The sequence below is a fragment of the Lissotriton helveticus genome, chromosome 10 (genome assembly GCF_964261635.1).
Source record: "Lissotriton helveticus chromosome 10, aLisHel1.1, whole genome shotgun sequence".
Lineage (NCBI taxonomy): Eukaryota > Metazoa > Chordata > Amphibia > Caudata > Salamandridae > Lissotriton > Lissotriton helveticus.
The window spans coordinates 680216634-680243699 of record NC_136071.1 but is presented as its reverse complement, the minus strand read 5'-3'; the positions used below and the strand labels follow the sequence as shown (position 1 = coordinate 680243699).

Below are 27066 nucleotides of genomic sequence, written 5' to 3'. Positions count from 1 at the left end.
CAAAGGAATGCACAGCTGCGGTTGAGTGCCTGAGGTGGATTGGGCACAGGCAGGCCATGTGCCCAACTCCCACTAAAAACAACTGAAGCAGGGCTTGGGTGCCATGACTCCCAGTTTATGCCATGCACGTAACACCAATTTTCAAATATCAGCTATGCAGACAACATCTTGGTGGATAACATAAGTTATTGCATGTGAGGACTATGTTAATAAACGTATCTGCTGAATTTCAGTGGTTTTCTGCATTTGAGCAAGACACACAACTCACTTTTGTATGGTGTGTTTTTTTTTTCAGCGAATGTGTTTATGTATTCATGCTTAAAAACAGTTAAAATTGAGTTATGGTTCTGGCTCAAACAGGTAAAACCACTGAAATTTGCCAGTTATGGAATGTATTTGCATTGATAACCAGAACTGTGTTTTTTTCTGTGATTTTTTTTTATTTTGATGGATGCATCAAAACTGTTCTCTAATTTCTTTATATTCGGCAACTTGTGACGCACCTAGTTGCCTATTATAAAGAAATGATGTACCCACTCATTTGTAATAACTTATTATAGTTGGGTTCTGACGTCACACTCCCTGCAGTAGAGCCAGCAGCCGAGAAGAAAGGCAGGTCAGGTCACGGAGCGTAATTAAAGCAGCTGTTAAAAGAAAAAAAATTAAATGTGGCTATTCTTCCTTCTGTTAAATTTTTCTGTACAGTGACAAGCAGAAAGGAGATATTTATGGTAACACGTTTATTTTTTGCCCCCCTTGGGTACTTATAGAAAAGTTAGAATCTGTCTGTATGTGTTGTAAACGAATCTAGGACCCTATTTAAATATTCCCGATTTATGCCCTTATGCGGTTATATTAAATCATATCCTTATAAAGGCATAAGAATCATACCCATATTAAGTCATAGCCAATGCAGTCCAAATATGGCAAGGCTACTCCCATAGACTCCTAGAAAGCACAACGTGTTCTTAAACAAACCAAGCCTCCAGCAGCCCGGGAATTCCCCCTGCTTCTGTATTGATTTGTCCTAGAACTCCTGGAGTCCTGAAAGAACTGCGAGTTCTTAGTGACTTCTTATGTCTAAACTCACGTCAAACTCGGCACCTTCCAGGTATAAATATACCAGCATCTGCCCTAGCGAAACACACGGTGGTTTAGAGCAGATCGGCTATCTACTTGCCCAACGCCCTGCTGTAGCGAGTGCCGAAGGAAACCGACCCTCCCATTGACGCACTGAGAGAGACGCTGTCTTTTCTCCTGCCAAGAAATCCAGCTCCAGTGTTTCCCTGTCACCCTTGCGGGTTGCTGGGAGATCGAGTCCTGAGAGAGAGATACAAGACCTCCTTCATTCTATATCCAAGGTACGGAGCTGATTAGACCCTTAAGAGAATTCTTGATTTAGATTCCTGGCAGAAACTATCTTAACTCAAACTATAGCTCACTTACTCCTTCCATGTACTAGGCTTAGGTTACGTACACTGGGGTAGGCGTATCTTAGAAGCACCAGTTGAGTACGTTTAGTCATTATTTTATCATTGTATGTATTTTATCCATTTTAAGTACCGTATGGCTTAGAAACCATACCATGCTTTTACAGTGTTATTTTATAATACTCCTTTTACGGTACGCACTTTACTTTATGACAAGTATTGCAATTGTAGCAATTCACTTCTCTTGTATGAGAAAGAAGACTGCTCAATAAATAACCTCTTTTATTGAAAACGCCCGTCTCTCTATTTCTCTGCACTTCTGGTGAAACTAAGCATGCACGATTGACTGAGTGAGATAGCTATCTATTGTTTCCGCGACTCTGGAGATATAATCCTTGTTCTAGGGGAGCAAAGTTGTCATGTTTATGCGGTTGTCAGAAACTAATCTCTTCTTGTGAATTCGAGAAAGTTTCTAGTGGCCTCTGAGCTAGCTGGCATTCACAATTAAGTCTAACATATTCAATAGAGACCTAGTCAACCTAAGTCCTACGTCTAAACTATCGTTTATGTTATTCCAATGTGCAGAGCCTATTGGGAATATAGGAACTACACTACATGGCGCCCATTGTTTGGTAAGGCGATAATTTAACGCTAGGTACTAGAGTAACTCAGTCGTGCTTTTCATACAGACCCCTTTTTCCCCGTAAAAACTCCAATAGACGTCTGGAGTGGGTGAAAGTTAATATCCGCCAAAACTTAGTAGGATGAGAATCCTATGAATTAGTTTTCGGTTTAGTCAACGTTGAAGGATACAGTGTTCCAAAATATTGTGCACCTAATCTTTGTTTCCTTGAAACTTGCTCTGCAAACTTTCTGTCTGCAAAAATGACGGATAGTGAAGATGAAAGGGAAAGAGCTAGAATAGCAGCTCAAGTGGTCTTAGATGACACAGCTCTCCAACAAAATGACCCGGATTCTATATTCATCCCGGTAAATATAAGGAAAACCATAACTATAAAACTTATAGAAAATGGAGTATCATCAAGAGGTGGTACAGTCATATTTGTGGTAGAGGCCCATGAAAATCGGCAGACAGAGGTATTCTATTCATGGATAACATTATCAGCAGAAAATGCTGTGACACACGAGTTCCACTACTACAAAACAGAGGAACCTCCAGAGGAATACGTCCCTTTTGAGGACGTTGAAATTCCACTAACTTACCAAGAGCATCAGCTCTGGTTTAATGGCGCCCTAAAACATCAAAATCACATTACCAGGCTCGGTCCACTAGGTAGACCAGGAGCCACATGGCCGGTACTAGCCAGCTATACACCACATCCTGACATTGAAGGAATGTCAGACAGAGAACTTTTAGTTCAGCTAAAACAATTAATTAAAATAAATAGACAATTGGTCCAATATGTCATGCGGGCTTTAACAGTCCAACCAGCAATACAAATTCCACAGCACACCCCTCACCAGGGGAACACAAATAAAATAACACCACAGACTATACAATCAGTCATTGGCAAATTACCAGCAAAACGGGAACAAATTCCGTTCTGGTAAGCTCAAAAAATTACTCAAATAGAGGCAGTATTTCCTGATACTACACCTCATGAAAAACACAGAATTCTGACAATCTGTCTACCAATGGGGAATCGCACCACATATGGAGGACTGTGACACTTGGGGAACAGTCTTTGCTTCAATATACACAAAAATACATGGTGTTCCGTCTATGGCGGTTATACCAGACGTACTAAGACAGATTTAAAATGAATACGGTCCAGAGCCTGCTTTAAATCTAGGTATGAAATTACTGAAAGACTTTAAGCAAGTCTCTGCGATACTACTAGCCAACATAAAAGGAGAAGCAGCATCTGTGGCGATCCGCCAAAAATTAAAAGAAACAGAAATAACAGAACAACCTTTTGAACTTGCCAGAATAATTGAAAAGTGCTATGAAGAATTAGGTAGAGATAGTTTGGGTGGGAAACCACTAAAACCACAACTAACTGAAAATCCTGAAAAAACTTTTATTAGGAATAATCTCATTACTCCAAAAAAGAAGTGGGAGGGTAAATAAACAAACCACTCCCAGAGAAAAACAGTTTCAGTCCAGAGGAAGGTCTCCCCAACGGAGAAATAGATCTCCAGAATGGGGGAGCAGGTCTCCACAACGGGAGCCCTCTGAAAAAAGATACAACCTTAGAAATAGGGACAATTTAAGAAAACCTGACAGATATCAAGATAATGATACACGTCCCTCTCGATCTTTTCAGACTTCCGCACAGAAATCGGAAAGAAGAGGACGGTCAGAAAATAAAGAAGAGCGCGTCAAGTCCAAAGACAAGGAACATGCTCATCAAAGTAAAAAATTACAAATTTCCCAAAAAGAAGGTAGCTAGTATTAAAATAAAACATGCCGAGGATTCTGAGGAGAATGGGCCTAGACAATGCTAGACAGCGCAGCAGAAGTGGCCATAGCTCGCAAGATCCTGATGAATCTTCTGGAGACAGTGGACACAAATTAATACAATCAGGTGGAAACTGCAGACACCAGAGTTACTGTACCCCATAAATTATATGAAATAACATTACGTATAGAAGGGGACAAAACTAGGAAAATAAGAGGTCTCTTTTGGGAGAATCTATCTAAAGACCATGATATCCTTCTAGCAGAGAAAGACTGGCCACCAGAGTTTGTCAGGGAGTGCCCACATGGCGAAGAAATGATTATGCCTGCCTTCTCAAATCACATTCCAATTCATAGAAAAAATACACATATGCTAGAAAATGGGCAGTGGCCCAAGCCCCTGCATTATATAAAAATCATGATGGATGGGATGAGGATTCTCCTCACCATAAAATCCAGTTAAAAAATCAACCTACTGCACAGAGGCAGTATCCGGTTAAGCAAGAAGCTAAAAAACAAGTCAGGGAGATCTTAGATCAACTTGAATACCAGGGGGTGATTGAAACATGCACCTCACAAATGAACAATCCTTTATTTCCTGTCTCCAAACCAGACGATTCATATAATCTAGTTTTGGATTACATACACCTAAACTCTTGTTGCAAAACATTTGCAGTACAAAACTCACACAGTGCAGCACTAATGAATAACATTGCGAGCAACAAATATAAAACGACAATAGATATTTCAAATGGTTTCTTCTGTCAAAACATTGCACCAGAAAGCAGGTATTTGACCGCTTTTTCCAGTATGGGGGCCCAGTAGCAATTTCGTCGTCTCCCCCAGGGATTCAAGAACAGCCCAGGATTATTTTCAGCCAGGGTAACAGAATTACTACAAATGTATGATGATGAGGCATTATCTTATGTCGATGACATCTATCTTACAGACGATGACCTGGAGACACACTTGAAAAGAGTGAACATCATTATACTTGGGTTCGCATCTGAAGGGTACCAATTCAACTTTAAAAAAATCACGAATTGCCCACCTCACTGTCCTATTTTTAGGATATGAGTTATTAAGTGAAGGCAAAAGCCTAGCAGACAACTTCTTAGAGAAGTGTGCAGTACTCCAATCTCCAAAAACGCTGAAAAACTTACAATCAATTCTAGGTTTCCTGAATTTCTGAAGAACTTACATTCTAAACTACGCAGAGAGGGTTAAACCCCTCTACGAATTAATAAAACCTGATTTCAAACCAATTAATGGGACACAGAATCACACCAAAATTTTACAATCAATACAAACACCCATGTTAACTAAAACAAAACTGCAAACACGTGCAAACGAACGCAACCTTGTCATCCGAGTCATCCCAGGAAGATGCGGATTTACGTACCTGGCCTCTAATGAGGGAGAAATGGTACCAATAGCTTATAAATCACACTTGTACACACAAGCTGAAATGAAATTCAGTTCTACTGAAAAAATTCTGACTGCGGTCCAAACTGATGTAGCAAAAGAAAGAGCCCTGGCACAAGGTAAACGTATAATAATCGTTACACCGGTACCTGCCCTAGAGGCAGTAACAAGGCAGAGCATTCCAAATGCTATGGTATTAGATCCAAAATGGATACAATGGGTTAATTCTCTTGCTGCATCAGACGTAGTATACGAATTTTATTCTAACTTAAAAACGCAAGAATTTCTCCAATACGAATATGAATGTCCTCTGCCGACTGAAATTCTGCCTCTCGAACATTACGGCTGTATAATATATACAGACGGTTCAGCACAACCCGGAGTTGGGGGTAAACAAGCATATAGTGCTGCGTGCGAGATTGTTAAAGGTCGGTGGCACGAAGGAAAGTTTAGGCCCCTGGTCACTAAAACTCAATCACTCGGAGATTGTACAGCTCAGGGAGCTGAACTACAGGCTTTCAAAATGGCGCTTGAAAATACGGACGCGAATTCCCTACACTAATAGTGTGCGATTCGTATTATTGCGTCCAGTCCTACAATGAATACTTGCAGAACTGGGTTAAAAATGGTTTCAAAGATGCAAAAGGTGGCACAATCAAACATAAAATGCTGTGGGAACAAGTAGTTCTTTTACAGAAATAACTACAAAAGACTCACGTGATACATACACTGAGTCATCAACGTAATGGCGGTCACGTTGCAGGGAATTCATTGGCTGATGAGGCCGCAAAGGCAGCTGTGCAAACGGCTTCCGTAGCTGCCATTACCCGGTCAAAAACAAAAATAGACAGCGAGATAATGCAAGCGGTCAGTGCTTCAGTAAAAGACAGTGGTAAGACACTCCCGAAAGGCTTTCCAGTAAAGTACTCATACAAAACTGATGCGAATAATGTTCCTTTTGCTGTAATCCCTGGAGTGGGGGATAGGGCAATTCCAAACATGGAACACAGGTTAGGACTAATTTTAGCGGCACATGAAGGGCTCGCTTCTGCACATGCTGGTGTTTCAGCCACAGTATCGTTATTAAAACAGAGATATTGGTGGCCACGCATGAGAAAACAGACTAGAAACTATGTTCTAGAATGTGAAATATGCCAAAAAATGAAGGTATCAACAGTGAAACGACCTGCACAGACGCCCCTTCTAATCTCAGATAAACCATTAGCATGCGTTTACCTGGACCACTGTGGTCCCTTACAAAGGGATGGCAACTATAAATATATCATGGTCGCAGTGGATTCCTGCACGAGATTCATTTGGATGTGGCCCCAGCGCTCGGCTGATGCCAGAACTGTAAAAAGATTTGCGAGTCTTTATCGGCACATACGCAATTGGCATGCTACATTCTGACCAGGGTCCTGCGTTTAGCTCTCGAGCTTACAAGGAGGCCATGGCCAGCTTGGGCATTGCATAGCGGTACTCTAGTCCATTCCATCCGGAGTGAAATGCGGTAGTGGAGAGAAAAAACCGTGACATAAATCAATCTATAACAGCGTGGGTATTAGGTTCGGGTGATGGGTGGGTCAAACATCTAACAAGTGTCCAACGTAGTCTTAATAATCTGCCAAGACATTCTCTGGGTGGAATCACTCCGTATGAACTTTTGTTTGGTACAAGAATTATAATCGAAGACCTCGATAGTCAGACTTCAGTGGTGGAACAAAAAACCTTTGATATCAAAGATCGTTTGGCTGTTTTACAGGACTTAAATGAAACAAGAAGAAGTCTAAGTAACACAAAGTTAAAGCCAACGGCCACTGAAGAAAAACCACCTGTCCCAGCAAGACCTGTCTGGATTCCAAAGATTGGGGATCTGGTCAGAGAAAAGATCGCGGTAAAGAAGGAATTTGGGCCTTCTTACAGAAAAACAGTACCTGCCTTAGCTATCAGCGGAACAAGATCAGTAGTACTACCGCCCCTTGCTGGTAAAAAGGAGAACAGAGTTGTATCAATCGACCTGGTAAAACCACAATCATGTGGCCAATAATAAGTAGTAGGCCCAGTGGACTCCCAAGAAGTAGCGGAAGACCAAACCTTGCTACAATTCAAGAGGTTCAAACTGAGAGACTAATCACATTTGATAAACCTGCAGTGAATAAAGAAGGACTATGCAACAAAGCCATGGAACTTGTGCCTCTTGAAACCCAAATTGCAACAATTCATCATGAAACACCTGTCTACAATGATGTAGCCTCTGACTATACTAATATGACAAAAGAAGAAGCAACTACAAAGATTAATAAGAATCCTGAAGCAATTCCAACAATTGACAGAACTGCATCTGGCTACTTCATCAATTTCGATTACTTTTCTGAAGATCCAAGTGAACATGAAGAAAAGCCAGCAAATAAAACTTTCAAAGAAAAAACAACTGAACTCTTTCATCAACTTGGAGAAACATATCTGATTTCACCATGGATTGAATTGTGGATTGTGTTAGGTGTACTTTTCCTCCTACTCTGGCTCATTTTGGTTTTAAGCTTGGGAAGAATGATTGATGGAAAATACAGTACAATGGACACAGCAAGTCAGAACATCAACTTGGTTCTAAAGCCTCACAGATCTTCACACATTGAAAAAAGAGAACTATCATCAGTAAACATCACAGCCATTCCTATACCTGGTGGTGTAGCATGGGACGCTACTGATTACGACATCTATGGCCCAGTTGAATCTTTGAAATATCCACTCCAGTTCAAGGTTTCTTTAAGTGACTTTGTATCACCTAGTACTTTCTCTGATGATTGGGACTTTGAAAATATTAATAATATGATGTCAGATTTAGAAAGGTCAGCAAAATTTACAGAACATGATTATTTAGAAGGTTCGTCAGATTATGAAGAAATGTATTGCTTTAATCATTATGGGCATCACTATTTGCATAAATCTGCTAATCCTAGAAATGTTTTTGCTTATAATCAATGGGAACATTGTCCAACACCGCCAAAAGGCAGCTTGAAAACATTTTATGAGAAATTCCCATACTTCTCAGGGTTTAATACCACTGATCCAGAAACGTTTTATTTTAGAATTATGAATAAGACAGGAATGAAAAACATGTTGACAAATACTAAACTGATTTATTCAGCAAAATTTTATGAAAAATTGTCTACATTTGGTTTTGAATTTTGGAAAAACAACATTGAGACAAAAACTGTCTGGGGTACAAAAGACTGGCAGGTACAAGGTTTAGAATCATTATTCAGAGCCTGCATGATCCCAGAACAGATAATGTTCCTGAATGACACCATTCAACAAACAACCTGTCTTGGCCTAGCCAAGATAAAAGACGTAAACAAACCGTCTTTACCAAAGCCCATACCTGATAGCAATAGCACTACAGATGTGGAGATGGACGTATCCCATATTTTACACCAAAATAGAACTAATCCTGATTGGAAAAAATGGTTGATCTGGCCCACAGACACTAATAACTGTCAAGATAGATTCCTAAACAACAAACAAGGGTTCAAACTGAACAGGCCAGACCCAAGATATTCCCAGAGACAACATCCAGGGATAATAACAACATACAGTGTAGGAAAACTATGCCTCGAATGGTTACAGAAATCCACACTACCTGAAATTAAGCAACACTTGACCTTACTTAAAGACGGTGCTGACTTGCCAGATTTCTTAATGAGACCTCGCAAACAGCGTCAAAAACGTTTCATATATGCCGGTATCTATGCTGCTTTCAACGAAGCTTGGAAAATAACGCAAATTGAAACTGCTGAAAAAATACGAGAAATTGATCGTATTCATTTGGAAAAATCACTGTCTGTAGTGGACAATGGGTTAATGACTCTGTCCTCCAGAATTTATTCACTGGACAGCATTGTATCATCTGCTATTGATATAATAGAACAGGATATGCTAATGTTACAACATGGCCAGTCCCAATTACGTTCTATTGTACAGTTAGGCTGGACGTTACAAAACCTCTGTTCAGGCTACGTGCCATGGCGTCTAATCAACACAACGTCATTATTTTCTGTCTTTAACCTTACAGATAAACAAATCTCTTTGGCACAAAGAGGAGCAGACTATACGGCGCTGAGCATTGAAAAACTAGAAAGATTACCATTGACAATCTCCGAAAAGCCTGTCATTGAATGGATAATACATGGCACAATTACAATTCCGATAACGACTTTTCAGTTTCAATATTGCCAAAAGCACATACCAGCAGGCCTGTATGAAAGGTTGGGTAAAGGGTACATCAAGTCAACCTGGAATTTACCTTACACACATAGATGTTGGAGTGGGGGGAAGAAAGAGGTATTTCTTAGTGGTAACAACTGTAAAAATTCACTGAACGGTACACTTCTGTGTCAAGGAATTAACTTGCATGGAGCCTGCGAAGGTTTGTCAAATAACCTTTCATGCCACCTGTACGACACAAATGCTACACAAATAGAGCCTTTTTTCAGACAACTTTCCAACGGCAGTTACGTTATGATAAGTGACCGCAGCTGTTGTGGCATGGTGCCAGGAACGGCCTATCTCGTCAGTGTAACATCCAGGGTCACTTGCTGTATGCAAGTATTGTATCCAAATTGCAAACCAGACAAGGAGGCAACGATCTGGCCTTCTCTGAATATCTCTTCTATTCGAATTGATACTTTAAGCAGAATGAAGTCTATTCTTTTACAAACAACTGTGCCTTTAACCTCGTCTAGAGAAACGTATGATCTGCAAGTCCCAAGGACAGCGGCAGAGATACATGCATTATTATCAACAAATTGCCCCGTACATTTCGTAGAAATGTTAAGTCAAATCTTAAACATGTCTGATACCAGTGGCATCGCACATGTATTTAAGACACTTTTTTCCGGACTGTTAGCACCCTTTGAAGCAGTCCTGAGCATCTTTCTGAATTCCGTGCACTCTGTGTTCGGCGGCCTGCCTCTCATCTTGGGACTCATAGCAGGAATCTTATTTTTGTTCCTTCTGCTCCGATATGGCAAGTCCAGTCACAGACAAAGCTTAGGCTACAATGGAAGAAACGCTCCTAGCAATGAGATACCGAGATCGGATTACTAAAGTCCTCGGCTTGGCTCGGCTAAGAGATCTGAATACTACCTGGTTTCTTTCATTCAGACCAATCTGGCAAGATTGCATCCTACCTGTTCTACGATGCCTGCTCTGCGGAGAAGAATGCGTGTTAGACGTCTGTCTCACACTCCAATTAGCAGTACCTATGGATATCGATACTTTGCTTGGTTCGGTAACGGCTCATGCAACGTGTTGTCCCCAGCGGCTACCTATTCTGATGAGGGCATTCGTTGAGACCTCATCATTACGATTAGGTGGCGGTGAGGTACAAGATGAAAGCAGCACACAGGTACAACCTTCTGTGACTATTGCTGATCTAGACACCGATGACGGCAATGCATCTCACATATGCACTATTTCTACTTTTTCGGACATGGTCCAACTTTCACCTACTGTTGTAGACGAATTCTTTGCCAGCCTATCTGAGTTAATGTTCTCTCCTAACAACGAGAATAACTTTTGAAAACACAAGCACACAGCGTTCCCTGAACTCTGAATTCGGCCTTCAGTTTTGATAAACAGAACTTCAAAAAACTATTGGAACTATTTTTTCCCTGAAAGCGAAATTCTTTTCCCGTTCCCAAAATATGTACCTTTTTTTTTTGGCACATGATACTCTGCTTAAAGTAGAACTATTCTTAGAGAACAAGATTTCTATTTTTGAAACTCTAGAGACAATATTTTGACTTAGCCTCTAGCACATGTACAGTCTTGTATAAATATGTGATGGAATGGTCTCGACCTTCTCTTCTGTTTTAAGAGCCATTTCATAAATGAAAATTTAGTGATTCATTCAGTCGCCATTTCAATGTACAATATATGCATTATCTGAATGATACCACTGCTTGAAAACGTACAGTATAATACTCATTTTTCGTGTATATACCATTTCAAATGCATTTTATGTATTTTGGGGTGGGGTGGGATGGAAAACACATGCATAGTTATGTTTAAAATTGCTTAGTATTTAGTAATGATGGACATTATATGTGGAGTGGGTGTTGTAAACGAATCTAGGACCCTATTTAAATATTCCCGATTTATGCCCTTATGCGGTTATATCAAATCATACCCTTATAAAGGCATAAGAATCATACCCATATTAAGTCATAGCCAATGCAGTCCAAATACGGCAAGGCTACTCCCATAGACTCCTAGAAAGCACAACGTGTTCTTAAACAAACAAAGCCTCCAGCAACCCGAGAATTCCCCCTGCTTCTGTATTGATTTGTCCTAGAACTCCTGGAGTCCTGAAAGAACTGCGAGTTCTTAGTGACGTCTTATGTCCAACCTTACATCAAACTCGGCACCTTCCAGGTATAAATATACCAGCATCTGCCCTAGCAAAACACACGGTGGTTTGGAGCAGTTCGGCTATCTACTTGTCCGACGCCCTGCTGTAGCGAGTGCTGAAGGAAGCCGACCCGCCCATTGACGCACTGAGAGAGACGCTGTCTTTCCTCCTGCCGAGAAATCCAGCTCCAGTGTTTCCCTTTCACCCTTGCGGGTTGCTGGGAGATCGAGTCCTGAGAGCGAGATACAAGACGTCCTTCATTCTATATCCGAGGTACGGAGCTGATTAGACCCTTAAGAGAATTCTTGATTTAGCTTCTTGGCAGAAACTCAAACTATAGCTCACTTACTCCTTCCATGTACTAGGCTTAGGTTAGGTACACTGGGTAGGTGCATCTTAGAAGCATCAGTTGAGTACGTTTAGTCATTATTTTATCATTGTATGTATTTTATCCATTTTAAGTACCGTATGGCTTAGAAACCATACCATGCTTTTACAGTATTATTTAATAATACTCCTTTTACTGTACGCACTTTACTTTATGACAAGTATTGCAATTGTAGCAATTCACTTCTCTTGCATGAGAAAGAAGACTGCTCAATAAATAACCTCTTTTATTGAAAACGCCAGTCTCTCTATTTCTCTGCACTTCTGGTGAAACTAAGCATGCACGATTGACTGAGTGAAATAGCTATCTATTGTTTCCGCGACTCTGGAGATATACTCCTTGTTCTAGGGGAGCAAAGTTGTCATGTTTATGCGGTGGTCAGAAACGAATCCCTTCTTGTGAATTCGAGAACGTTTCTAGTGACCTCTGAGCTAGCTGGCATTCATAATTAAGTCTAACATACTCAAAGAAACCTAGTCGACCTAAGTCCTACGTCTAAACTATTGTTTATGTTATTCCAATGCGCAGAGCCTATTGGGAATATAGGAACTACACTACATATGTTTCTACTCATTCACAGCTACTGCGCCTTTCTTCTTTACAATAAAAAAACTTGACTTGTATTAAACTGATTCGGATATCTTTATGAAACAAACTTAACTTTGCACTAGAGATTCTATTTTTGTTCGTCATGTCTGCAAACATGCTCTCTTTCATGTGAAAGAGCTGCTCACCAGGGATTTAGGCGATTTGTGGTAAAGGTGATGGTGTAAACTACCACTTTCAAGCTTTCAGCAAGGGGATGAATATGCCATAATGACGAGGGATGCTCAAGTAAAATATTGGTCTGAGCACATCATTCTTCTTCAGATATACTGAATATATTCCTTGACTTTGCTCCAACATGTTCTTCCTCCACAAGTCTTTTTTGGGGCAACACTAGAATTTCATTTATTAACTGAATGAGTATCTTTCCTGAAAGATGGTTTCAGTAGTACATTCTTTGGTATCGCTTTATTTACTGGAGCATTTAAAGCATTTAAAGTGCTTAACATTAATCAAAAAGGTGAATCCTCAGAGATATTACTGCAAATGAGAAGAAAAACAGATAGGGTTTGGAGGAACACATATCTCATCAACATAGTCTAAAACCAACAAACGGAAGTTATTTTAGCTAACATCTTAGAAACCAACTTTGGCTTTCCTTCGGCACAAGTGTTGCTGTTAATGGCAATGTGGGAACTGTAGTTTGGTGTGGAAGACATCCTTCCTTAGTGGTCCTTAAATACACCTGTCTGTTCTTTGGTGGCTGGTTACCATGTCTGCCGGGCAAGTGGCAAAGTAAATGACTGATAAGCCAAAAAGCTTGGTTTTAAACTGATTTGAGGGCTAGTGCTTGAACCTAATTACTCAAGTTGCCACACTGTCTCGTATGGCATCAAAATCACTTAAGATATGGTTAAAACAAATGACTTTACAGTCTTCTAGTATGTCGCCTATGGATAAGAATATTGTAATTTGTCTAAGAATTATTGGCACATAATAATGAGCAATAACAACGGTTTGTCTCTATGCTAAATTCATTGTATGGAATTGAGGGTATGTGACCACATGGCTGTGCTGATGCCTTTTTTCTGATGCCAGGTGTTAACATATGTTATTTGTTAACATATGTTATTTTCCCTTTGCTTACTCTGTGTACTTTTGCCATGGGCTGAGGCCCACAATTACATTTTGGGCAATTAACAGCTGTTGATGTTCATTGGGGACACCAACACTTAATTTCTCCTCTTTGTGTAAGGTGGTTGTTATTTTGCATCCAAACAGGTTTGTTTGAAGAAGCTTTTCAATTGACTAAATACCTGTACTCGTAAATTAATATTCCTGACGCGTAAGGGATATAGCATGAGACTTGCATTCTTAGGATCATGCCTTTTTCATTTCAGGTGCGGGTCTGACTCTTGGTTGAATGGAATCAATCTAAAACTTAAAAGTTCCGAAAACTGGCGACCAGCAAGATCATTAGTCCTGTGAACAACAAAACTACACAACAAATAGATATGACAAACACATACCTTTAACTCTGGGCCAACTTCATTGTTTTCATTAGTAAAGGGAGGTTTCCAGAGTTGAATCCTTTCCTCCCTTAAAATATTTTTAAGATTTGCCATGAGGTAATTCTTCTGTGCCATCCTGTAAACAAATTAAAGAATACAAAAAATAGGAATTACTCAGTTTACAATTGTAAGGACAAAAGAGGTTTGATCTTGCCCATCTTTAATCAAGGCAGTCAATGTGATGTGTTAATGCACGCTTTCTTGCTTACATTCATGCCAAATCCAGTCAGTGTCACCAATGGATGATTCACAGGGACTGGCAAAGGCAATTTTGAAATAAGCAGGTACTGGATTCAACATGCTCAATAGTTTAAAAAGCATGAACTAAATAACAGCATAATATACAAATAAATGGTGACAAAACAAAATATATTTTACGTTTCGCGTACAATCTTGTAACATATGCCAGACTATATACTTCTGTCCGAGTTTGAGCCATTGCCTACGTTTTGTTTTACTCACTTGGATGTACTGCTTTCTCTGAATTGTACATCTCTCTGTTTTTTTATTTTTAAAATATGTATTGGGCATGTTATTGTTTGCTGCACCTTGAAGTTAAGCCTAGGTATTATTATGCATTACAAATAATAGACAATCATGCAATAAGCCAATTTCACTTTCAATAAAGAAGACACAGTTTTAGTCTAATGGTATTTAGTCCACTTTTACTGGCACAAAAAACAGTCATAAAACTTTAAAATCCCATAAATCAGAACCATTTTACACTACATGCCACAAATCAAGATGAAAGAAAAGTAAACTAGTATATAAGGGCACACAAAACGATCTACATTAATTACTTCATTATCGTGCGAGAAATGACTATGTCCTGCTGAGTTCCCATTATAAATATGTTGTCCTTAGCTGCAGGAGGTCTGGAGCTGTATCAGAGAGCAGATTGTGGTATTATCTGGGTGGAGTATTGGGCAAGGAAAGGAAAGAAGCCATTAGGGACGAAGGGGATATTTCCACTGTTGTTTGTATTGTAATTGTATTTATATAGTGCTTACAACCCCGGACGAGGCGACAAAGCACTTTTTGACGAGTAGAACGTTACTCAGGAACCCAAAAAGGATTATTGGTTGATTGGAATTGTGAAATTTGAGTTAATTTGAGTGGTGGACTTGTGACTCTTTTAGCTGGAATGAAAAGGATAATGGGGGAATGAGGGGATAGAAGAGGGAAGATTCTAGAAAGTGTTTATTGGGAGATCATAGTAGTAAAGTGAGGTTTGGGATAAGTAGAAGGAGAGATGGAGGGAAGAATCTCTAGAAAAGGATTAGGGAGATCAATGTAGTAAAGTGGAGGAGGAGCTTGACGGGCATCCGTGATGGCCGCGTGAGCACAGCGCTCTCCGGACCCCCGCCACTCCCGGCATGATATCCTGAACATATCCTGATTCTTCACGAGGATTTATGTAGAGGACGCTGGGCTGATCTTCCTGTGATTTTTGGAATTTGATTTGGACCCGGGGCGCCGAAGATACGGCGATTTGAACTTTCGGGGTCCGCCCTTGGGATGCGCCCGGGACTGGGTGAGGCTCTCTGGCCGTCTCGGAGTTGAACAACAACGGCAGGGGGATTGGACTTGTGGGTCCCCCTCTTAAGTTTCGGTTTCGATTCTGCCTCAGACTGAGACATCTGGCAGGGGAGTCTGGCCTGGGCTGGGTCCGGCACGCGGTACGGCTGTCGGGCCTTTGGCTGGCTTATTCTCCTTTCAGGCTGGTCCTCTCCTAGTGGTACCCTTGCAGCGGCCTTTTGGTCCCGACGCCCTACTCTCCTGTGGCCATTTCCATTGGGTCGAGTGAGTCTCCTGGTGGCGCGGTTTCCGACATGGCGGGCAGAGGGGACCGAGAGACACGAAAGACCAAGACGCCCCTGCGTGGGGGCCCGGTCCAGTCTAACGTTATGGACCGTTACACCCATGCGAAGGGGTCCCCCGGAGCCGCCCTGCCTGGCCCGAGTGCGGTTGACCACATCGTGGACGCATCAACGGAACCGTCCTTGCAGGACATCATGGGCGCCATTTCTGGCATGAAGGAAACGATTGGTCAACAATATGAGGCTTTGGCCCACAAAATCGACACCGTGGCCATTGATGTGAACTTGATTCGGGCCGACCTATCTAAAACCAACGAAAAGGTGAAGTCATTGGATCTCAAGTCATCCAGCCTCACGGCAGACGTCTCGGAGATACAGACAGAGATTGGCAATCTCCGTAGGGTGAACGATTTCATGACCCGGCGCTTGGAGGACTTTGAGAACAGGGCACGTCGCTGTAATGTGCGTGTGGTTGGCGTTCCGGAGAATCCAGAACCGCACTCTGTTGATCTCCTGGTTGAGGACCTGATCCAGAACTACCTCTCTCCGTCTGGGCTGAGTAAGTTCTTCACAGTGGAGCGTGCCCATCGTGTTCCGGGAGGCCAGGGTAAGCCTGGCGCCCCGCCGAGGCCTATTGTTGCGAAACTCTTCCACTATAGGGATCGGGACGCTATCCTGCAGGCATCACGTGTGAAGGGCCCGGTGGCTTTTGAGAATGCCACGGTGAACTTTTATCCGGACTTTTCTCAACAGGTGCAGAAACAACGTATGGGCTTCCGTGGAGTCAAGAAGCGTCTCCGGGACATGGGACTGCGCTACGCTATGCTTTTTCCGACCAGGCTGCGAGTTGAGTACAATGAACGAACCTTTTTCTTTGCTCGGCCTGATTCTGTGAATGACTGGCTGGACTCCCTGCCGGACCGACCTCCTGCGGCTGAGTCCGCCGCCCACCCGGGTGGTGCTGAGGGTGGTGTAGAGAGCTAAACTGTTTGTTTATGCCCGGGTCCTCGTGTAAAGTAACTTTTTCTGGGATTCTATGCCTAAGTGCCTCTGCTGTCTGAGTGTTTTCTTTGTTATTTTTCTTGTTGGGGTGGCGGGTGGGTCAGAGCCTTTCCTCCTCCGGGGTCTTTTTGTAGAATGGGGGTTCTTGGGCGACAGGCACACTGCATGTTGGGGTGGCTTTTTAGCTTCTTGCAGGGGTGCAGGGTGGGGGGTGTTTCTTCGATTGTTGGGGGGTGGGTGGATGGGAAGTTTGATGTTTGTGTGTTGTGTTCTCAAGGCGATTCTATCTTGCTAATGATGTTTTTGATGTCATGCTCATTGGAGGGGGGTTGCGGCGTTGCTGTATGGGATGGGGGTAGCGGGTTGAGGTTTATTTCGTGGAATGTTAATGGTCTGGGGGATCGTATTAAGCGGGGTGTGGTGTTGCGATGTATACGACGTTTGTCTCCAGATATTGTTTTTCTACAGGAGACTCATTTGGTAGGCAATACATGTCGTGCAATGAATAGGTGGGGCTATCGCCTCGCCGCACATTCGGGGTTTACCACGGGTTCCAGGGGGGTGGGTATCCTTGTTCGGGCTTCCCTCCCCCTAGCTATTGATGATGTGATCCTTGATGATCGGGGGCGTTACGCCGTCCTCGTGGGTCGCTATGAGGGTCGAACCCTTTCCTTGTTTGCCGTTTATGTGCCCCCCGGTCTACAGACCTCTACCTTTTCCGATTTGGGCCGTGTGTTGTTGAACCTCCCTGATAGTACTCTCTTCATAGCAGGTGACTTTAATTCTGTGCTCTCCGGTCTACATGATCGTCACCCCCCTAGGGACACCCCTTTAGCCCAACAGTGGCTGGGTGGGTTTCTGGATACGTTCGGCTTGGTGGATTGCTGGAGACTTATGCATCCTACTCAGCTTCAATACACTTTCCACTCTGGGGCCCATGGGAGTCTGTCTAGACTGGATTATTTCCTGATGCCTGCGGCGCAGTCGCCAGCGGTTCGTGAGATTAGGCACCTCCCCCGGGGCATCTCTGATCATTCCCCGCTCTGGCTTTGTTTTGAGGTGGGGGTGGAGGCGGCGGGCCGGGTGGCTCCTATCAACCCATGGTACCTCACCTCCCCCGAGACCCGCAATCTCTTGATTAAGTCTTTGGACAATTATTTTTTAGACAACGAGGGTTCCGTCTCCTCTGCTGTATCCCTGTGGGAGGCCTTTAAGACAGTGATTCGCGGGCAGGCCCTTTCCCTTATTGCCGAATCCAAAAAGACGAGGAATCGGGAGGTGGTAGACCTTGAGAGGGAGATTGCTGAGATAGAGGCTGACCTAGAATCGAACGTTACATCTGATAAACTCCACGCCCTGGGTCTGAAACAATTTGCTTATAAGTCTTTGGTCACAGATGCGGCTAAACTGATGTTTCGGGAGCAACAGGGTCGTTTGTATGATGTGGGGGACAAAGCGGGTAAATTACTGGCATGGTTGGATAAGACGGAGAAGGCGAATCGTGTGGTGCCTGTGATTCAGACTTCGAGTGGCGTGGGAGTGACAGACCCGGTTGGAATAGTTGAATGTTTTGCGGATTATTTTCGTGCGGTTTATACCCCTGTGTCTGAACGGGATGTTGATGACTCTCGCCTTTTGTTGCGTGATATAGCTCTGCCCAGTGTTTCCGATTTAGACCGAGTCTCTTTGGAGTCCCCTTTTACTACGGACGAGATAGCGACGGCCATTCGCTCACTCCGTTCGGGCAAAGCTTTGGGCCCGAATGGATTGCCAATTGAATTGTACAAGCTACGTCCTGATAGGGTGGCGCCCTATCTTCGGACCATGTTTTTGGAATCCCGCGAACGGGGTATTCTCCCATATGATCAGCGTTTGGCTACGATAGTTGTTATTCCCAAAGAAGGTAAACCTCGGGACCTTTGTTCGTCTTACAGGCCCATTTCCCTGTTGAATGTTGAACCCAAGGTCCTGGCTAAGCTCCTGGCAACCCGCCTCTTGACGGTCATTAGTGGCTTGGTTCTTCCGGATCAGTCCGGATTTATCCCACATCGCAATACGGCTCTTAACCTACGCCGTCTCCACGGAGCTGTTGCGAGGGCGGGGCTTCTGACGGAGCCGGCCATTTTGGCTTCGCTAGACGCCTCGATGGCCTTTGACACGGTAGAGTGGCCCTATCTTTGGGCAGCTCTTGAGAAATTCGGTTTTGGACCTGAGTTTATTGGTTGGGTGAAGTTGTTATACGCCGAACCCTTGGCACAGGTAGTGGTAAACGGTCGAGTTTCTGTCCCCTTCTGTCTTGGTAGGGGGACCCGTCAGGGGTGCCCCCTGTCTCCGTTGCTTTTCGCGCTTGCTCTGGAACCGTTGACTGCGTGGCTTCGATGGGAACCTTCACTCAAAGGGATCCGTTGGTCACCGGATTTTGAAGACCGCGTCTCGCTTTATGCGGATGACATTCTTCTGTATCTTACTTCCCCGCGTAAATCTTTAAATGTCTTATTCGACGTTCTTACCTCGTTTGGTGCTAACTCGGGTCTGGTTATTAATTGGGCTAAGTCCTGTGTATATGTTCTCTCGGGTGTTTTGCCCCCATTACCGGACAGGTTTCCTATCCAGGTTGTCCAATCTGGCTTCCAGTATTTGGGGATTTTTATTACGCTGGACTCCTCACTCCGGTTCGAGCATAACCTCCTCCCCCCGCTTATTAGACTGCGACTGGATGTGGCCCGTTGGCGTAAGCTACCCCTGTCTCCTCTGATGTCTTTGCCGCGATTCCTATACGCGCTTCAAAATTCTTATGACGACATTCCCGCTACCTATTTCCGGGAGATCGAGAGTCTTCAAAGGCAACTGATCTGGGACGGGCGTCCACGTATCGCCCTTGCGAAACTTACTATCCCTTGGTATGACGGGGGCATGGCGCTCCCCGATATCAAGAGATATTATTGGGCTGCCCAGCTGTCTGCCATTAACCACGCAATGTATTCCCCGGGTCGAGATCCAGCCTTTGAGATGGATAGACTCCAGCTGCCGGGAGGGGATTTTAATAGAGCGCTTTATTCCAGATCGGCCGGGCGCCATCTTGTGGGCCCGTCCAGGATCGCAGTCAATGTGTGGCGCGCCGCGAATGTGAGTTTGGGATGGGAGAATCGACTGACAATGGCGACCCCGCTTTATGCTTCTGAACGTTTGGGGTGTCTCTGGTCTACTAAGGGCTTTGACCGCTGGGATATGATTGGGATATGTAAAGTGGGTGACGTCTGTGTGAAGGGTAGAGTGAAGTCTTTCCAGGCCCTTAAGGCAGAATATGACTTGAGTGATAGAGAGTTTTTTCGGTATTTGCAGGTCCGGCATGCCCTGGCCTCAGTTCTGACTCCTGATGTGACCCTGCCCGAGTCCTCCCCCCTTGAGGATCGTATACTGGATGGACACCTGCCCGATAGCACTATCTCCCTTATCTACAAGAAACTGATTAATAATCGCGCTGACTTATTGGTCCGACTTAGGGAGGTTTGGGTCGGTGACGGATTGGACTTGGATGACGAGGATTGGCAGTCGGCACTCTCTTCTCCGAAAGAGGTCGCCATCCCCGCCCGTCTCCGTTTGGTTCAACTTAAGATCCTCCACCGGGTGTATGTAACTGGTCCGCGTCTGGTTGTGATGGGTTTTTCCCCGGATGGTTTATGCAAGCGTGGTTGTGGGATGAGTGCTACATTTCTGCATATTCTTTGGGAGTGCCCGGTGGTAGCAGCCTACTGGATTGATGTGCTTGCGGTGATGACTGTTGTGACTGGTATTACCCTGCGGCCGGAGGCCCGACGATGCCTGTTGAACGTGTGGGAACCCACCGACTATTCTGTGGCCCAGACCAGATGGGCGACCTTGGGATACATGGTCGCGAAGCGGGACATTGCGCAACTTTGGGGCGCATCCAGACCTCCCGAAGTTTCGGTGTGGGAGGATAACATGGACTGGTCCATGTTCCGAGAGAAGACCGTCTATGTGGCTAGGGGCAGACCCAGGGCGTGGACGAAGATTTGGGGTCAGTGGAATGCATATCGTGGAGATATTTGTGCCCCTCCCTTGGTTGACACTCCCGATGTTACCCTATCTCCCTAGGCTGACGTTCCCGAAAATTTTTCATATGGTTTTAGGATTTTCCTGCCCTCCCCGCTGCCCCCCCCCCACCCCCCCCATGCCGAGTTTCATTGCTTTGCTTTTGTTTTCCTGATTAGTTGCTTTCCCCTCCGCCTTCTGGGCTGACTTGATTACTGTCCATTCGCCTTATTTAGAGTTTGTTGTTTTTATGATTAATATAAAAATTGTTATGTCCTGTTCTATGCTTCGAGCAATAATTGGTACATTCTTTGTGCCCGGCCACGGGAATGATCGTTCGCTATTTATGTTGTGCGTTGCTATTAGCGGCCAGCCCGTGTGGTTGTAGGCCCATCTCTGTAACTCCTATTTTATTGCTCAATAAAAGTTTTTAACCAAAAAAAAAAAATGTAGTAAAGTGAGTTTTGGGATGAGTCATAAGAGGGATAGGTAAGGGAAGAATTTAGAAGGTTGTTTCTGAGATCATCGTAGTAAAATGAGGTTTGGGGTGATGGTGCTCCAAGGAGGGTTAGAGGAGGGAAGAGTCTACAAAGGGTTATATTGGAGATCATGGTAGAGAAGAATGATGTTTGAAATGAGTCAGATGGTGAAGGGAGAAGATCTGTTGAGAGGTATAGGGTGAAATATAAGGTAGTGCATCGGAGAGAGTTAAAGTTTTTTTACAGTAAGAGTAAAGTAATAAATACAAAGATACATAAGTACATATTTATATCAAGAAATACACATATCCAAAATACATACGTATAATTAAAATAAATGTTTATATAGACAGGGATACGCTGCACATTTGTGTTTGAGTGTGGTGGTTATGTAGGGAAGAGCCTACGTTGGAGTAGTCTTTTGAACATAAGATAGTTATCTGTGCACCTTTTGTTTGGGAGTAATAAATTCCATCTGCTCGAGCAGAGAAAGATGTGCCACCTATGTGTTTTCTCTTGTATGGTGGCGAGGTGCCAATCTGGAGAGGAGGTTCCTTTGTTGAATGTATTTGGCAATTTTATTCCTGATGAATTTGAGTAGGTTATCTGATCGATTTGATCACTGCAGGAGCTGACTGTTGTGTCACTAACACCTGACCTTATCAGTGAGCTTAAAGCTTGACCTTAATGGTCATCTATGCATTGCTGCAGTGAGAGGATCAAGTAAACAATACTACAAAAAGTGCACAAGGCCATCATGCTGAAGAGATTCTTGAATCTCTTCAATTTTAACTATCTAGGCTGAAATTATCCTGGTGAAGAACTAGACACGTTCCCAGCAATGGGTAAGTCATTGTGCTTTCTGATCTGTAACTGCATGATAAATATAATCTGAGAAATGCCCAGGCAGGTGTTTTGCATGTTCACTATGAATTCTAATGTGGGAAAATCATCTTCATAAATAGAGTTAATCAAAAGGCCTGCACCACTTTAAGCTGAACGCATCAGCTTACTCTGCTAAAGAAGTATGTTCTATTGTAAAATCTCTTCTTCAGCAGGAAGCCGGTCAACACCAGATTATTCATTTACAGTAACTGTGATGATTTCGTCATTTTTCAGGAAAAAAACAACTACATGTATAGTAACGTTGCCTCCTAACTACACCACGAATTTCCTATCCACTTTCAATACTACCCCTTCAGCCCTCTCCCCCCCCTTCCCAGCTCTTCTCCGAGTTCCTATCTTGACGCGTTGGCCCTGCAGTCTGGATGATATTTACACAAGCGTTTGTTTGTTCCTCGGTTCAGAGAATGGCCCTTGCACACCACATATCTTGAAGCTAGGTCAGGACACACAACGTCCTTTTCTCTGCCAGCTTTTTAATCTCTTGCATCTGGTACAGTTCCTACTAGCTTGGAACGAGGTAGTATTATTTATTCCTTTGCTCAAAAAAACATCTGCGGATCCTTTGGTCTTATCCAACTGTAGATGATATTGTTGCTTCCAGCTATCTCCAATGTCCTAGAAAAATTTTTGATGACTAAGTTCTCAGACTACATGGAAGTCAAACACTTGGTAGACTATTCTCACTCTGGATTTAGACCCTCTTACAGCACTTTCACTGACTTAGTGTCTGTAACCAAACATCTACCTTCCATTCTGGAGAACGGTGGCTCACCTGCATTGATTTAATTAGACTTATAAGCAGCATTCAATAGAGTCTAACATCTTATTCTTCTAGACCGATCCTTAAACCTGGGGGTCTGTAACAATGCTTTTAAATGCTTTCAATCTTTTCTAGCTGGCCAAAAGAGGAAATTTCTTTATACCATTGCACACCTCTGACCTATCTTCTCCACTATGGAGTCCCTCAGGGATCCATCCCGAGACCTACATTGTTCCACACCTATAGGACCCCTATGGTTAATCGGGTGCAAACACCATTACAGCCTATTCAGACAATACTAAAACTAATATAGTTTGATCAAAGGCAACAAATGGTTACTTACCAGTAGTTTTGCAGCTTGAAAGATTTTCTGGATTCACGTGCTGTGCATTAATCGACCATCTGGTGGTTAGGTCCAGAGCTATCCTCTTGTAGAAGTATCTCTTTTTGTACCTCATTCAGTGATTTATTGTCACTAGTGTAGTTTCGAATCAATTTTACCTTGTCATAGTAAGACATGTATGTTTATATATGTATGGAGAAGTATAAATGAATGGGTTCCCCAGATAACAACTGATATAGAAGAGGGACAGGGAGAATAGAGCACAGAGAATAAATAATAATCCACCCCCAAAAACATGCTCGACGGATGGCGAGAGAGGCACTGGTTGTTATGACCTGCATGTGTAGCACAGAAATTCGTAAGGAGAAACCCTAGAGGAGCTACTGTTTTGTGGCAACTGGATTGATACATCATAAAAAGTAAATTGATGTGATGAAAACAGTGTTCAAGTTCAAGTTCGATCATTTGTATAGCGCACTACTCACCCAGAGGGTCTCAAGGCGCTGGGGGAAGGGGTTCAGTATTTGTCGAATAGCCAGGTTTTGAGTTCTTTTCTGAAGGAGATGTGGTTCTGAGTAAGGCGGAGGTGGGTGGGGAGAGAGTTCCAGGTCTTGGCAGCCAGGAAGGAGAAGGATCTGCCACCCATGGTAGATTTCCGGATGCGCGGGATTGCGGTGAGGGCTTGATTGGACGATATTATTTGGCGGGTGGGTTTGTAGAAGGACAGTCGAGTGTTGAGGCATTCGGGTCCTAGGTTGTAGAGGGCTTTGTGTGCGTGGGTGAGAAGGCGGAAAGTAATTCTCTTGTTGACGGGTAGCCAGTGGAGGTCTTTTAGATGTCCGGAGATGTGATCTTGGCGAGGGATGTCTAATATGAGTCTTGCTGACGCATTTTGGATGCGCTGGAGTTTTTTCTGTAGCTTTGCTGAGATTCCGGCGTATAGTGTGTTATCATAATCCAGTCGACTCGTGACCAAAGCATGGGTGATAGTCTTTCTTGTCTCGAGTGGGATCCAGCGGAAGATCTTTTTGAGAATGCGAAGTACGTTGAAGCAGGAGGACGAGACGGCGTTGACTTGTCTGGACATCGAGAGAGAGGAGTCTAGGATGAAGCCAAGGTTACGTGCATGGTGTGTGGGTGCTGCGCCCAGAGCGGAAGGCCACCAAGAGTCGTCCCAGGCTGAGGGGGAAGATCCTAGGATGAGCACCTCCGTTTTGTCTGAGTTGAGTTTAAGGCAGCTATGTTTCATCCATTCGGCTACTTCTTTCATGCCTTCGTGAAGGTTGGTTTTGGCGGTGTTGGGGTCTTTGGTGAGGGAAAGGATTAACTGGGTGTCGTCGGCGTAAGAGATGATGTTAAGGTTGTGTTGACGCGCTATGGAGGCGAGAGGACACATGTAGACGTTGAAAAGGGTGGGACTGAGTGATGATCCTTGTGGTACGCCGCAGATGACTTTGGTGGCCTTTGAGTAGAATGGTGGAAGTCTGACTCTTTGAGTTCTTCCAGCAAGGAATGAGATGATCCAGTCCAAGGCTTTTCCTTGTATGCCGATGTTGCTGAGGCGATGTATAAGGGTACTGTGGCAGACTGTGTCGAAAGCGGCGGATAGGTCGAGTAGGATGAGGGCCACTGTTTCTCCGTTGTCCAGGAGTGTTCGGATGTCGTCGGTCGCTGCAATGAGGGCGGTTTCGGTGCTGTGTTTGGCTCGAAACCCGGATTGGGATGGATCAAGGGAGTTGTTGGATTCGAGGAAGGCAGCGAGTTGGCTGTTGACGGCTTTCTCGATGACTTTGGCCGGGAAAGGGAGGAGGGATATGGGTCGGTAGTTTTTAAGTTCAGAAGGGTCTGCTGTGGGTTTCTTCAGAAGGGCGCTGAGTTCGGCGTGTTTCCAGCTTTCTGGAAAGGAGGCAGAGTTGAACGAGCAGTTGATGACATCACGGAGATGGGGTGCGATGACGGAGTCAGCTTTGTTGAAGATGTGGTGGGGGCAGGGGTCGGTGGGCGAGCCAGAGTGGATTGAGTTCATCAGGCGAATAGTGTCTTCAGTGGTGATTGGGTTCCAGGCACTGAGGTTGTTAGTTGGCGGAGTAGGATCTGAGGGGGGTGGGGAGGGTAGATCGCTGGGAGTATTCTCGAAGCTGTTGTGGATGTCGGCAATTTTGTTGTAGAAGAAGGAGGATAACGCGTCGCAGAGGTCTTGGGAGGGAGTGATGTCGTTGGATGCTGCGGTGGGGTTGGTGAATTCTTTAACGATGTTGAAGAGTTCCTTGCTGTTATGAGAGTTGTTGTCGAGACGATCCTTGAAAGCTGATTTCTTGGCGGATCGAATCAATTGGTGGTGTTTGCGGGTGGCTGACTTGAGGGATGCCATGTTGTCGGAGGTTGGGTTTTTTCTCCATATCTTTTCCAGGGTGCGGCATAGCTTCTTGGATTTTTTAAGTTAGTCATTGAACCAGGGAGCCTTTTTGCTGGCTGATTTCATCTGGTGCTTTTTCAGGGGTGCTAATTCGTCAGCACTGTGGGTAATCCATTGTCTGAGGTTGATGGCCGCTTGGTTTGGGTCCATTGAGATGGTGGGAGGGTTTTCGTTGAGTGATGTGAGGAGTTGGTCGGAGGTGATTTTGTTCCAGTTTCTCCGAGGGATAGGCTGTGGACGGTTAAGGGTCAGGGTGGTTTTGTAGCTGAAGTGAATACAGCTGTGGTCCGTCCAGTGGAGAGCAGTAGTGCGATCGAAGGAGATGTGCTTGCTGGAGGTGAAGATGGGGTCGAGCGTGTGTCCGGCTACATGGGTGGGGGTGTCCACAAGTTGTTTGAGTCCGAGATTGGCCAGGTTGTCCAGAAGGGTGGTGGTGTTGCTGTCGTGTTTGTTTTCAAGGTGGTAGTTGAGGTCTCCTAGTAGAATGTAGTTCTCGGAGGCGAGGGCGTGTGGGCTGACGAAGTCCGTGATGTCATCGCTGAATTGAGAGCGGGTACCTGGAGGCCTGTAGATGAGTGTGTCTCTAAGTGTGGTCCTGGGGTCGGTGTGGATCTGAAAGTGGAGATGTTCGGCGGTTGCAAGATTGTCGTCGGAGTTGGTTGTGATTTTGATGGTGTTTCTGTGGACGATGGCGATGCCTCCTCCAGTTTGATTGGTGCGGTCTTTTCGGATGATCTTGTATGTGTCCGGTATGGCTATGGCGATGTCGGGTGCTGATGATGTGTTCATCCATGTTTCAGTAAGGAAGGCGATGTCAGGTGACGCAGTGTCGAGTAGGTCCCAAAGTTCTGTTGCGTGTTTGTGGATCGAGCGGGTGTTGAGTAGGATGCACTTTAGGCGGTTAGAGTCGGAACTGTGATTGGAGGACGTGGATTTGGCGAGAGTCCTGAAGCAGTTGCACTTGCAGGAGAGGCAAGCGAATGGGCCGTGAGTACGTCCAGAAGTAGCTTCGCAGCATAGTGGTGTACGTCCGGGGTTGAGGGCGAGGAGAGTAGCGGCATCATATGTGAATCTAGAGGGTTGGGAGCAACGG

At 44.2% G+C, this 27066-nt stretch overlaps 1 protein-coding gene across 2 annotated transcripts in view; it reads right to left on the bottom strand.

The window, feature by feature from the left end:
• The window catches only part of NUB1 (negative regulator of ubiquitin like proteins 1), a 310162-nt gene that overhangs the window by 252175 nt on the left and 30921 nt on the right, over window positions 1-27066 (bottom strand). For both annotated transcript variants that reach the window (XM_078663212.1, XM_078663213.1), the window contains exon 2: window positions 14153-14270. In XM_078663212.1, coding sequence (XP_078519338.1) covers window positions 14153-14269 — 117 coding nt within the window. In that variant the 5' untranslated portion in view covers window position 14270. The remainder of the gene's footprint in view (window positions 1-14152; window positions 14271-27066) is intronic.